The 13,718-nt window shown below is 39.1% G+C and overlaps 1 protein-coding gene across 1 annotated transcript in view; it reads left to right on the top strand.

Annotated features, from left to right (window-relative positions):
• Positions 1 to 13,718, top strand: part of LOC105486919 (spondin 1) — a 291,726-nt gene that overhangs the window by 71,677 nt on the left and 206,331 nt on the right. Inside the window, exon 3 of the mRNA XM_011750058.3 lies at positions 8,595 to 8,728. Coding sequence (XP_011748360.2) covers positions 8,595 to 8,728 — 134 coding nt within the window. The remainder of the gene's footprint in view (positions 1 to 8,594; positions 8,729 to 13,718) is intronic.

Here is a 13,718-nt window from a genome sequence, read left to right as displayed (position 1 = left end):
TCCCTCATTCCTCACCCTGGTCCCTAACTTCAGTGTCCCCTATACTCCCTGACTCAACAGTTTATATTTGGATGTCCCAGTGCCCTGTTCTTCAGACCCAGCCCACCCAGTACCCACATACCCAGACCAGAAGCTGCTGTTCTCAATTGGGGGTTATCACACTACTATCCCTGATAGGAATCCTTGGTCGTGGTGCCTAAGCATTGGCCACTGAGTCCCCTGAGTTGTTCCCTTAATCACATCTCACATCCCCCACAGAAGATGTCCCTTCTTATCCCAAGGCTCAGTTTCTAAGACTAGCCTCTCCTGCTTACTCTGCTCCAAGCCCATGTTCATGGGACCAGTTTTCTGCTATGGATGCTGTTCCAAGTTCCTGTTCTATTCTGACTTCTCCTTGATTCTCATGTGGGAACTGGAGCCCTGACCTGACCACTAGTCCTAACCTCTGTGTCTGGGGCTCTGCTTCCTGAAGACAAATGTCCCAGATACCACTTACGTGGACTTTGGAATAGTATTCTCCTGGATGTCTCACTGCCATGGCCCACCCACATGGTAGAACGCTTGCAACTTCATCTGGGACTTTGATGTTGTTCAGGTTCATCTCTTGAGGCTTGTGTCTGTTGGACCAGAAAGTGTGAGGAGGTGACATATCAAGGAAGACAATCCAGATCAGATTTGAGGAGGGGAGTCAAGATTAGATTTAGGGAAGAAGGGTGTGTGTTCCGATCTGAAAAAGAAAAGCCCATAAATAGGCTGAGGGACGAGTAGGAACCCTCAGAGTAAAGATGGGTCCTGATATAGATTTCAAAATGGGTATGGCATGTGATTTAGGACTGTGTTCACTGAAAAGTTTTAGAAGCCTAGAAAAATCATTCTATTAGCTTAAAATGCCCCTGATATTTGAAAAGGCATATTCACGACCAGATACTCAACCAGTTTGCTTTAACTGTAGGCTGACAAGTATTGGGGAATCAAACCTTGTCTACCTGTCTAAACTTGGTGGATATCTGGGTGGTCTCACCTGGCTGGATGGGAACCAGTCATAGATTAAGATTTGTCCCTCTCTCTCAGGGAGCCAAGCAGCTGCCTTACCAGCAAATCTCTCCCAAAGTGACTTTAAACTTAAGAAGGTTTATTTAAACCTATATATAAAATAGAAATGTTATCACTGGAATGTTGTAATTAGGTCCTTTAAAAATATTAAGCTGGGTGTGGTGGCATATGCCTATCATCCAAGCTACTCAGGAGGCTGAAGCCAGAGGATTACTTGAGCCCAGGAGTTCACAGCCAGCCTGGGCAACACAGTAAGATCCCATTTATAAAAAGAAAAATTTATAACCTCTTCATCTAAAGTAATACATCATCACTGTTGAAAATTTAGAAAACACAAAAATTATACGAAGGAAATAAAAATCACCCATAATGTTATTACTAGACACAACCACTCCATTGTAATATGTTTTAACTTTCTGTCTTAGGTAAAAAGAAACCACAGATTGAAATGAATGACTGTCATTTAGTTGGTAGCTAACGTGGTAGGATCCTGAGACCCACTCTAGATGACAATGAGTGTGGAGACATTTGGGATTGCGAGGAGGTTTGAGAGCAGGTTCTGATAGGCACAAGGCTTTTAGAAGAAGCTGATATTTTCTGAGAAGCAAACAATGTTTGGAGGATTCTCTGGATCCAGGGAAATAACGCCTTCTGTTCAATGCTTAATTACCATCTGGCAACTGAGGTTGTGGATAAACATCCGTGTTTACCTGAGGTAGCTTCTATGGATTGGAGAACATTCTTTTTTGTTTCAGTTCTGGGCCAAGGGTCTTAGTCTTATGTCCCCATGGGACCTTGGTCAGAGTTCACCTGAAATAGCATGAATTTCAGACAGCCCTGGGTCTGAATCCAGACAGATCACTCTGAGCTCCAGCTCCTCATCTGTAAAATCTTCTATTCCTGTCAAAGGTCCAATGATATGACCATACTAAGTTCCTGGCAGATAATAAATGTTAACTAAATATGAGTTTAACTCTTTTGGCTTTCCCAGTGTAGTCACCCAGAACCTTCCCAAGGATTTTAAAGACTTAGGATTAAAAATTCCTGCCAAAGTTCTCTGCAACCATGAGCAAACAGCGTCCTCACTGGACTCACTATTCTGCAAGTCCAAGAAAATCACATTATTTGGAAACCTACCCTCACATCAACAAAGCTGCAGAAGGGAGTCTAGGAACCTGTTAAGAAAATATGAAGCAAAAGTACTATTCACTTTTATCAAGTACTTGTGTGTATGTTGGAGTGGAGTGGGGTCTTTTGTTGTGGGTTGCTCCAGTATATGTAGTTTCATGGGACTAGGATTGGCTAGAGAGAAATTTCCTGCCTATCATAAAGAAAATGGCACAATTAGGAGGGACTGTAGCATAGGGGAAAGAGCACGGACATTATGGCCAAGTAGGGCTGACCTCAAGTCCCAGCTCTGCCATTCTGGGACTTCGGACAGGTTGTTGAACCTGTCTGCATGACAGTAGTTTCCTAAGGGGTGGGTTTAATAATGCTTATTTTTCAGTGTTCGAGGGAATTGAAATAATATATGTAAAGGTCTTCATCAAGAGAAAGTGCTCAAAAATGCTAACTATTATTATTATCATCAAAGCTATTAATAACCATCTAGGGAAACAGTCCAAATTCAGAATGAAGTCCAGGGAATTATCTAACTAAAGGAGCTGAGACACATGTTGTTGCCAAGTCATACAGACAGGAACCTCACAACCAAAGGGAGGAGGCAAGTACACTTAGTTTTTTGTTTGTTTGTTTGTTTGTTTTAAGACAGGGCCTCACTCCATCACCCAGACTGGAGTGCATTGGCACAATCACAGCTCACTCTAGCCTCAACTTCCTGAGTTTAAGCAGTCCTTCTACCTCAGCCTCCCAAGTACCTGAGACTACAAGTGTGCACTATCACAGCTGGCTAACTTTTTATTTTTTTATAGAGATGGGACTTCACTACGTTACCCAGGCTGATCTTGAACTCCTAAGCTCAAGCAGTCCTCCTGCCTTGGCCCCCCAAAGTGCTGGGGTTACAGGCGTGAGCCACCATGCCCAACCTACTACACTTCATTCTTACAGTGCACACTTACATGTACCAGCTACCTTGCAAAGTGATGATGAAATGATGACTATTTTTAAAAAGGCTTTGGAAATAGGAATTGACCAGGCTTTGGCAGGAGAAGACACATGGCCAGTGTAGACAGTGCAGGAAGCAAAGAGGGAGATGGCACAATGTGAGGCTAGAGGCAGGAACTAGCCTCTGTGTAGGATTTCAGTCTTGATTCTAAAAGCAATGAAAAACTGTTGAAATATTTTGAGGAAAGAGATATTATATTGTAATGATATTTGTGCTTTTAAAAGGCCACTGTGGCTTGGAGTATAGGTAACAAATTGGAGAAAGACGAGAGAGTATATAAAGATAGTTAGAATGATTTTACATTAGTTCAGAGAACAAATGATGTAGCTTAGCCCAGGGTAATAATAAGAATGGTGGTAGACGTTCAGGAGATATTTGGAAGGTGAAATGGACAACATTTAAATATGTAAGATGAAGGCAAGGAAGAGCCAAGGGTGACCTCCAGTGTTTCTGACTTGCACAATTGGAGTAGGACCAGGTTAGAGGGAAGATGGTTAATGGTTAGGTTAGTTATTAACAGGGTAGATTTGAGATGTTTCTGATATATCCAAAAGTAAGTGCAAGTAAAAGATAAAGTTGGAGATATATGGACTCAGAGAAGCAGCCAACACTAGAAATATAAACGAATGAATCATCTATACAGAGGTAGTAATTAAAGCCATGAGTTGGATGAGATCACCTACAGAGAAAGAATCAAGTCAGAACAGGAGAGGATTTATGCCTGAGCCTTGAGCAATTTCAAATTTAAAGGCCAGTAGTGGAAGATGAGCAGCCAAAGAAAGTAGAGAGAGTGGATGGGGGAAGTTAAGGGAGGGCACCAAGAAGGAGCTATGGCACAGAAGGCAAGGGAGGAGAGCCAGTTGAGAAGAAGGACTATATAGGATCCATTGGATTAAGCATTGCAGAAGCTTAGCTGGAGTTATTTTTGTAGTGCAATGTGGCCTGAAAATATACAGAACTGGGTTGAGGAATAAGTGGGAGGTGAAGTGAAGACAGTAAGTATAGGTACCTTTTTCAAGTAATTTGATTGTGATGAAGAGAGAGAGATAAGACGATAACTAGAGGAGGATGAAGGGTTAAGTAAGGTCTCAGCTTTTTAATGGGAGAGATTTGAAAGTGCTTAAAAGACGAATGAGAACAATTCAGTTGAAGCATAAATTGAATCTGGAGAAGAATAAGGAGATAATTGTTAGAGTTGGGAAGAAGGGATGGGACCAAGACAGTGTGGTATTAGCAAAAAAAAAAAAAAAAAAAAAAAAATCTAACACAGCAATGGAATGTAATAAAAAGCCCAGAAATAGACCCACACAAATATAGTCAACTGATCTTTAACAAAGGAGCAAAGGTAATATAATAGAGCAAAAATAGTCTTTTCAACAAATGGTGCTGAAACAACTGCATATCCACATGTAGGAAAAAAAAGAAAATCGAGACACAGACCTTACACCCCTCACAAAAATTAACTCAAAATGGATTACAGACCTAAATGTAAAATGCAGAACTATAAAACTCCTAGAAGACAACACAGAATAAAACCTAGATGACATTGGATATGGCAGTGATTTTTTAAGTACACCACCAAAAGCATTATCCATGAAAGAAATAATTGATAAGTTAGACTTCATTAAAATTTAAAACTTTTGCTCTGTGAAAGACACTGTCAAGAGAATGAGAAGACAAGCCACAGATTTGAAGAAAGTATTTGCAAAACACAAGTCTGATAAAGAACTGCTATCCAAAATATGCAAAAAACCTCTTAAAACTCAACATTAAGGGCCAGGTGTAGTGGCTCATGCCTGTAATTCCAGCACTTTGGGAGGCCAAGGCAGGCGGATCACTTGAGGTCAGGAGTTCAAGACCATCCTGGCCAACATGGTGAAACCCTGTCTCTACTAAAAATACAAAAATTAGCCAGGTGTAGTGGCACACGCCTGTAATCCCAGGTACTTGGGAGGCTGAGGCAGGAGAATCACTTGAACCCGGGAGGTAGGGGTTGCAGTGAGCTGAGATTGTGCCACTGCACTCTAGCCTGGGCGACAGAGTGAGACTCTGTCTCAAAAAATAAAATAAAATAAAATAAAAAATAACGGCTGGGTGTGGCAGCTCACGCCTTTAATCCTAGCACTTTGGGAGGCCAGGGTGGGTGGACCACTTGAGGTCAGGAGTTCAAAACCAGCCTGGCCAACATGGTGAAACCCCATCTCTACTAAAAATACAAAAAACTTAGACATGGTGGCGGGCACCTGTAATCCCAGCTACTTGAAAGGCTGAGGCAGGAGAATTGCTTGAACCTGGGAGGTAGAGGTTGTAGTGAGCTGAGATGGTGCCACTGCACTCCAGCCTGGACAACAGAATGAGACTTCATCTCAAAAACAAAACAAAACAAAACAAAACCTCAACATTAAGAAAGTGAACAACCCAAATAAAAAATGGTAAAAGACCCAAACAGAAACCTCACCGAAAAAAATATACAGACAGCAAGTAAGCATATAAAAATATGTTCAACATCATACCTCATTAGGGTGTTACAAATTAATAATGAGATACCACTATACATCTATTAGAATGGCCAAAATCCAACTCAGTGACAACACCAAATCCTGTGGAGGATGTGGAACAACAGGAACTCTAATTGTTGCTGGTGGAAATGCAAAATGGTAAAGCTACTTTGGAAGACAGTTTGGCAGTTAAGTCTAAATATACTACTACCATATGATCCAGCAATTGTGCTCCTTGGTATTTACCCAAATGAACTAAAAATTTTATGTCCACACAAAAACTTGCACATGGATGTTTATAGCAGCTTTATTCATAATTGCCAAAACTCAGAAGTAACCAAGATATCCTTTCCGTAGGTGAGTGGATAAACTGTGGTACTTTCAGACAATCAGATGTTATTCAGTGCTAAAAAAGAAATGAGCTATTAAGTCATGAAAACACAGAGAGGAAACTTAAATGCATATTACTAAGTGAAAGAAGCCAATCTGGAAAAGCTACATACATACTGTATGATTCCAATTCTATAACATTCAGGAAAAGGCAAAACTGTGGAGATAGAAAAGATTAGAGGTTGGGAAGAACAAGGGATGAATAAGAAGAGCACAGAGGATTTCTGGGCCAGTGAAACTATTGTGTATGATACTACAATGGTGGATACATCTCATTATACATTTGTCAAAACCCATAAAATGTACAATACCAGGAGAGCAGCATAATGTAAATTATGGATTTTGAGGGATAATGATATGTTAATATAGGCTCATTGATTGTAACAAACGTATCATTCTGATATAGGATGTTGATAGTGAGGAAGAGTGTGTGTGTGTGTGTGTGTGTGTGTGTGTGTAGGGGTGAAGGGACAGGGAATATGTGAGATAACCCTGTACTTTCCACTCCATTTTGCTGTGAACCTAAAACTGCTCTAAGAAAATAAAATTTATTAATGTTTTTTTAAAAAATGAAGTTAGATCCCTACTCTATCATATTAAAATAAATAAATAAATAAACTCCAAATGGATGGAAGACCTAAATGTGAAAGGGAAAAGTATAAAGCTAATGAAAGAAAATATTGAAGAATACCTATGTGATCTCAGTTTCTTTAGGCAAGATGATAAAAGTGCTAGCCATAGGAGATAAGTTGATGAATTTGACTAGATGAAAGTTATTTCTGTTAAATGAGGAATTCCAAAGGTAACAGTAACCTCTGGATGCCAGAAAGGAAGAGATATGTGTAAATGATGAGGTATTCATATCTAGAAAATCCCCAAAACAGCAAGAAAAAGACAATAAAATCCACTGGCAAATATTTTGAGTAGACAATTTGCAGAAAGGCAGACCTGATAAATTTGTGAAGATGATCAAGTGTGCTAATATTAAGATACGACATTATAAGCATCAGATTGGAAACAATTAGAAAGTCCGGTAATAACAAGTACTGGTGAGGATATGGGGGAAATTAGGAACATTAGTACATAGCTGATAGAATAAAAGGTATAGCTATTCTGCAGTACTTAGTGAAATTAATATGACTATACCCACAACTTAGCAATCCTACTACATTGTCAATCTTGCTGAGAAACTGATCACAAGTACAGCAGCATGAGATTCTTCATTACATCAATATTTGTGGAGACAAGGAACTAGAAGTCAGCTAAGTGCCTCTCACTGGAAGAATGGTTATGTAAAATGTGATCAATGCATACAATGGAATACTAGGCAACAGTCATAAACAAATTACATTTACATGTAGTAACACTGACATAGCTCAAAAAAGCATAAAGTTGAATGAAAGAACCATTAAAACACAAAACAATTCTAAATAATACACACTGAGAACCACACACATTAAATACTTAGGAGTGAGTGCTAAGTAGAGGAAAAAAAGTAGCGTAAAGAGTATAAAGATAAAAAGTAATAGAAAATGGTCTTTGCTTTGTCCAGTGATAAAATTACATGATAAGCTATGGAGTTTGAGTGACTTCATTCCTTTTGTCTGTTGTCCTAAAAAGGAATTTTTTTAAGTAAAATAAATACAATATAGATATAATAATTTAATAAGATTGTGTTTTGAAGATTAATTCAGATAAAGCACTTAGTGCCTAGCACATATTAAACACTCAATTAATATTATCTATTAATGCTATCAACACTATTCATGATCCAGCTACTACCAATCCATTGGAGTTGGCACTTAAAACCAATTGGATTTAGATTATTTTCCCCCAAAAGATCCTTTCAGGTCTAATATACTATTGTTCTGCAAGAGGGATAGGCAAGTACCACAGGAGGCCCAGAAGCAACAGGCAGGAGAAAAGCTGGAACATCCTTGGGGAATGGGAAAGGCTACCATCTTGTTTGTAGCATCATAGGAAACTTTGATGGTTAATTTGGGAGAATACTGATTAGTAAATGTAATGCACAGATTAAAGAAGTAGGAACTGCGCTAGTAAAAAGTGCTATGAAGCTGGGAGACTTTATATACTTTGCTATACTTCCTCTAAAAGGGTGTTTTAACATTTTAAGTTACAAAATTGTAGCTGAGTTACAAAGTTTTGCTATATAGTGTTTGATTTGGAGTATCCCTTCCCCATCCTCCTCCTTCCCCAAAGTGGGACACAGGTTGTTCTATTGAAATAAGCAAGATCATCACCTAGTGGTTAATTCCTCAAAGTGTTGACACAAGATTTGGTCCCAGAGAGCAAAGAAGTGCCCAATCCATGTCCTCATACAATGTTAATTCATTCAACAAACATTGACTGGGACTTTATGCCAAGCACTATTCTGGTGCCTGGGGATACAGAGTTGCTAACACAAAATGACAAGTTTAAAAATAAAATTAAGGAAGTACCAACTTAGAAGCTTAAGCGCCCTCTCAAAATGATGTTGCATGTATTTATTTCCCACTGGTTTTCCGTAGATCATAGACGAAGAAGAAACACAATTTATGAGCAATTGCCCTGTTGCAGTCACTGAAAGCACTCCACGGAGGAGGACGCGGATCCAGGTGTTTTGGATAGCGCCACCAGCAGGAACAGGCTGCGTGATTCTGAAGTAAGTAACCATGGAATCCTTCCCTGCAGTTTATCAAAGACTTTGTGATGTGATTGCAGGGGGAAAAAAAAAAAAAAAAAAAAAGTTCGTTACTGAGGATCAGAAAGTTGCATCATCCCTCTGCCCTCCCTTATCTGAATTCTCAATAGCACCATAGACTATCATTGGCTTCATAAAGATTCATTTGCTGGAATCTATGTTCATCAAATAGGATGATTCTCCTGGCCACCCTGTCCTACTACAGATAATTATATTAGGGCTGGTTAAGAAAAATTACAAACCAGATGAAGATAATCTTTTGACTTTTTCCACCTGGAATTTAACACTTTTTCTTTTCTCAGAGCATACAGCACCTAGAATCCTTAGACTATGCTTAGGCTACCCTGAGACCCACATGTGACCTCCATTAGCCCTGAGCTCTGCTTTATGATGCTACCTTCTTCCTTGCCCATCAAAATGGCCCTCTGGTGCCACTTCCTATCTTGCCTCTTGACCCTCCTTTCAGTGAATTATAATAGGTGATAAAAGGTATTAACCAGCCAAAACAGTTTTCCTCTGAAAGGTAGTGTTGTCTCAACCTATTATCTCCAAACTTACATGCCACAAAATGATGGTTTGGGAAATGGAAATAGATGGGCAGGAAAACAATTTCCGTGGTCAAATGTTTGCAAAATGCTATGTACTAAATACGCTTCTTACAGATTCACAACACTAGCATAATGAAGGTTTTGCAAAGTCCTGGCAAAATATAAAAATCTGCTTAATTTGGTTTCACCCAGTTATTTTCCAAACTTACTTGATTGTAAAGCTCTTTTTTTATGGTGACATCTATTAACATTCACAGTTTGGTGAAACACAGCCATAATTTATTTTAAATAGGTTTGAAGTCCTATAGAGAATGATGCTTAGAATGTTAGGATTTCATACCAGCAAATTAGTCTTGGATAGATGGACATGGTTCCAGTCCTTGCCTCCAAGAAGTCACTGTTTTTTTTTAATGGAAGTAGGCACTGAGACCTTCCCAACAGTCTCTTTTTTAAATCCTCGAAGGTCTTATTTATGTATTTGGTTCATTTGTCAAATATAGTCATTTTGACACACTTACAACTGTGGTTAACTCCAGCCCACCCCTGAGGAGATGGTGATAAGAAAGCCCACCTAGGCATTGCAGTCCCTGTAGTTCCTAGACTTCCACTGTGCTTGACTTATGGGAAAAACCCCACAGAGTCTCTGAAGCATCTGTCCATTGTCCAGACTCAGCCCTGTCGTCGTCTGGCCTCCCTTTGCTGCCATCTGTCTGGACGTTATTTGTTTCTTTCATAGTTTAATGCAAGCTGAGCATCTCTCCTCAGTTTCCTTGAGCAGTTTGGCTCTTGGAATTAATCTACACTGGTCATTAAGAAAAAATCAGTAGAATTTTAAAACATGAAATCGTGTCTATAAATGTCAATATATAACATGTCTATAGTATCTAGTTAAAATGTGGGAGATGGCCTTGTGGAAATGAACAAAGACCCCCGAAATGAGAACAGAGACTGTGTGTTCAGAGCCTGTTGTATAACAAGGGAGTCAGCTGCCATTACTAGCATTTGGCAGAGTCTCAAAGGCAGGCAGAGGACTGGGAAAGCCTTCTAGTGAAAACAAGAGAAGACTGATTGGAGGTTCCTTGGCATGAGGAAGCTGGAGGCAGGCTAACTACAAGTGGAGCATCTTATGCGATTGGTTTGGAGGGCATATTTGGCTTTCTCTGGTTAGTTCTGAGTTGAAAGTGAGGGAGGTGGTGAAGGCAAAAAATAGAGCAGTTGACAGTTCTTTGGACAAATCCTGATATTCTGTGTCGATTGCTGGGGCCCAGAGACTGGAGGTCAGAGTATTATGGTCATTGGGATAAATAGCCTTGCTATTGTCTGTTAGTATATTCACTCTTAGCCCAGAGACTGGGTTCCCAGCTTGGCCCTCAGTGCCCATCCCACTACCCATGACAGCCCAGTGGCTCCACAGAGCCTGGAGCTCTAAAGAAAATGGGTTGAAAATGTCAGATCTATGTGAAGAGTCTTCCTGCTCTAAAAGCTCTTATCCCTCTGGCCCAGATCTCTAGTTTTCTTTGATTTATTGTTCTTACAACCCAGAAGCATTAGATCTTTTTGGTGGAAGCCAGAAGGGCATCTATTGTTTACCCATTAACAATCAATGTATGTGTACATATGTTTATCCATTAACAACATGTATGGCTTGTTCATTCACTCATTCTTCCAACAAATGCAACTGAGCTTCTCTTAGCCCAGGCATCCACGATATACACAATGGAGGTATGTTCTTGACCCTGGAGGTTCTTACAAGTCAGATAAGGGAGAGAGAAAAAGTCAACCAATGCTTTCTGTGTACCAAGAACTCAGCGCACATCTAGCAGGCTTTGTCTAATTTGATCTTCACAGAAAACTACTCCCATTTTACAGAGGAGGAGACAGGCCCTGGGGAAATTAGGCAAGTTTTTTAAAGTCATGAATCCATTTAACATTAAACTCCATGTTCTGCCTTTCTTTTATTTATTTTTTCTCTGAAGGAGTCCTATATAAGCTACAACTATTTATTAAAGAAATAGTAATTGTATGGGTAAGACATAAATGCATTCACATTGTAAAATTTCAAACAATACCAAAAGTAGTGAAATACGGAAAAATACAGAATAAAGAAAAAGTTAAAAATCCATGGCATCTTAGCTGGGCTTAGTGGCTCATGCCTGTAATCCCAGCACTTTGGGAGGCTGAGGCAAACAGATCACTTGAGGTAAGGAGTTCGAGACCAGCCTGGCCAACATGGCAAAACCCCATCTTTACTAAAAGTGCAAAAATTAGCTGGGCATGGTGGTGCGCACCTGTAGTCCCAGATACTCAGGAGGCTGAGGCAGGAGAATAACTTGAATCTGAGAGGTGGCAGTTGCAGTGAGCTGGGATTGTGCCACTGCACTCCAGCCTAAGTGACAGAGTGAAACTCCATCTCAAATAAATAAATAAAATCCATGGCATCTCTCTCAATTCCAGTTTTCTACACAAAGGCAACAATAGAATCAATTTGGTTTGTATGCTTTAGACTTATCTCTGCTTTTACATTTACGAAGGTAATCATAAAAGTACATAGTTTCATTCCTGTGGGAATTTGAGTTTAAACAAATGGTATCATGTTATGCGTAATGCCCTGAACTTGAATGGTTTTTCACTAAATAAGATATATTAGAGATATGTCTGGGTCAGTACATACAAAGCTACCTCCTTTTGTTTTTTAACTGTTGTATGTCTATGGTATGGATGTTAATTATTCCAAAGTTAATGGACATTTAGATTGTTTCTGGTGTCTTACTGTGACAAATAATGCTATGATGAATATCCTGATACTTGCCTATTGAGCAAATTTCCAAGTTTTTATCCACAGTAGATGCCAAGAAATGGGATCATAAGGGATGCACATTTGTAATTTTATTAGATGCTGCCAGATTTTTCTCCAGAAAGCTTGCCAACTTAAACACTCTCCCTGACAGTGAACAAGAGAGCCTAAATCTTTACTTGCTCAATGGCACTTGGTATTATCAATCTTTAAGATTCATAAAGATTGTGTGCATGGCCCATTCATATTCTTGTCCATTTTTTAATAATCTGTCTTTTAAAAATTGATTTATATGGCCAGGCATGGTGGCTCTTGCCTGTAATCCCAGCACTTTGGGAGGCCGAGGTGGGCAGATCACCTAAGGTCAGGAGTTCGAGACCAGCCTAACCAACATGGTGAAACCCCATTTCTTCTAAAAATACAAAAATTAGCCAGGTATGGTGGCAGGCGCCTGTAATCCCAGCTATTCAGGAGGCCGAGGCAGGAGAATCACTTGAACCCAGGAGACAGACAGAGGTTGCAGTGAGCTGATATCCTGACACTGCCATTCAGTCTGGGGGACAGAGTGAGACTCCATCTAAAAAATAATAATAATAATAATTGAATTATATATATAATTTTGTTTTAATATATACAAATATTATATTTAAAATATAGCTTATAAAATGTTTTTATATGTAAAATATTTAAATATATATTTTATTTAAATACATTAAATAAATATATAAATATTTTATTTAAATACATTAAATATATAAAATCAAATACATATAAAATAATTTGATTTATTTAGAATATATTTATGTTTAAAATTGATCTTTAGGTAGTACAGATAATGACACTTAGTTGCAAATTTCAACTATTTCTCTCCACCTTTCTTTTAACTTTGCTTATGGGTGTCTAATTAGTCAAAAGTTTGAAATTTTAAGTAGTATCCATCCTTTCCTTTATGAATTTTGATGTTGTCTTGTTCAAAAATAATTTTCCTATGCCTAAGGCTATAAATATATTCCCATATTTTATAGATTTTAAGTAAGTGTAGGTCTTTAATCTTCCTGGAATTTAATGTTGTGAATGATATGATATTAATAAGCCACCACAGAAAATAGATGGCATGCTCAAAATGAGGTGCCAGAGGAAAGTTTAATAAGGGTCTGGTGGGGGCAAAATAATGGTGAAGGAGGGCTATACAATCCAGGCCTGAAGAAGCAAAAGGAAAAGGCAGAGAGGATGGGGTAGAGAGGACCACCCCTTTACAGGAGCTAAGACCTTTGGTTAAGGGAAGCAACTAGCCTCAGGTACCCCAACCCTACTCCTTTCTCTAATTCCTTGTGGGCTCTCCCTTTGGTGTGGCTCCAACTACAGGAACATAGAGCCCATATATATAATCTTTACGGAGTATTCTCAGTCTTTAACTAGGAGGCAGAAGAGTAGAGCAGGTATCTAGAGGAACAAATCAAAGATACCCACCACAGATGGGAAATTGAAATCTACCTATTTTTCCCCAGATGGGTAGTTGTCCCCCATCCATTTATCAAATAGTTTATTCTTTCCTTGGTGGGCTGAGATGCTACTTCATTAAATGCAAAATTTTTATACAGGTCTGGTC

Source organism: Macaca nemestrina, chromosome 12, assembly GCF_043159975.1.
Source record: "Macaca nemestrina isolate mMacNem1 chromosome 12, mMacNem.hap1, whole genome shotgun sequence".
NCBI lineage: Eukaryota > Metazoa > Chordata > Mammalia > Primates > Cercopithecidae > Macaca > Macaca nemestrina.
The sequence above is the reverse complement of the archived record's forward strand: the minus strand, read 5'-3'. Positions and strand labels throughout refer to the sequence as shown.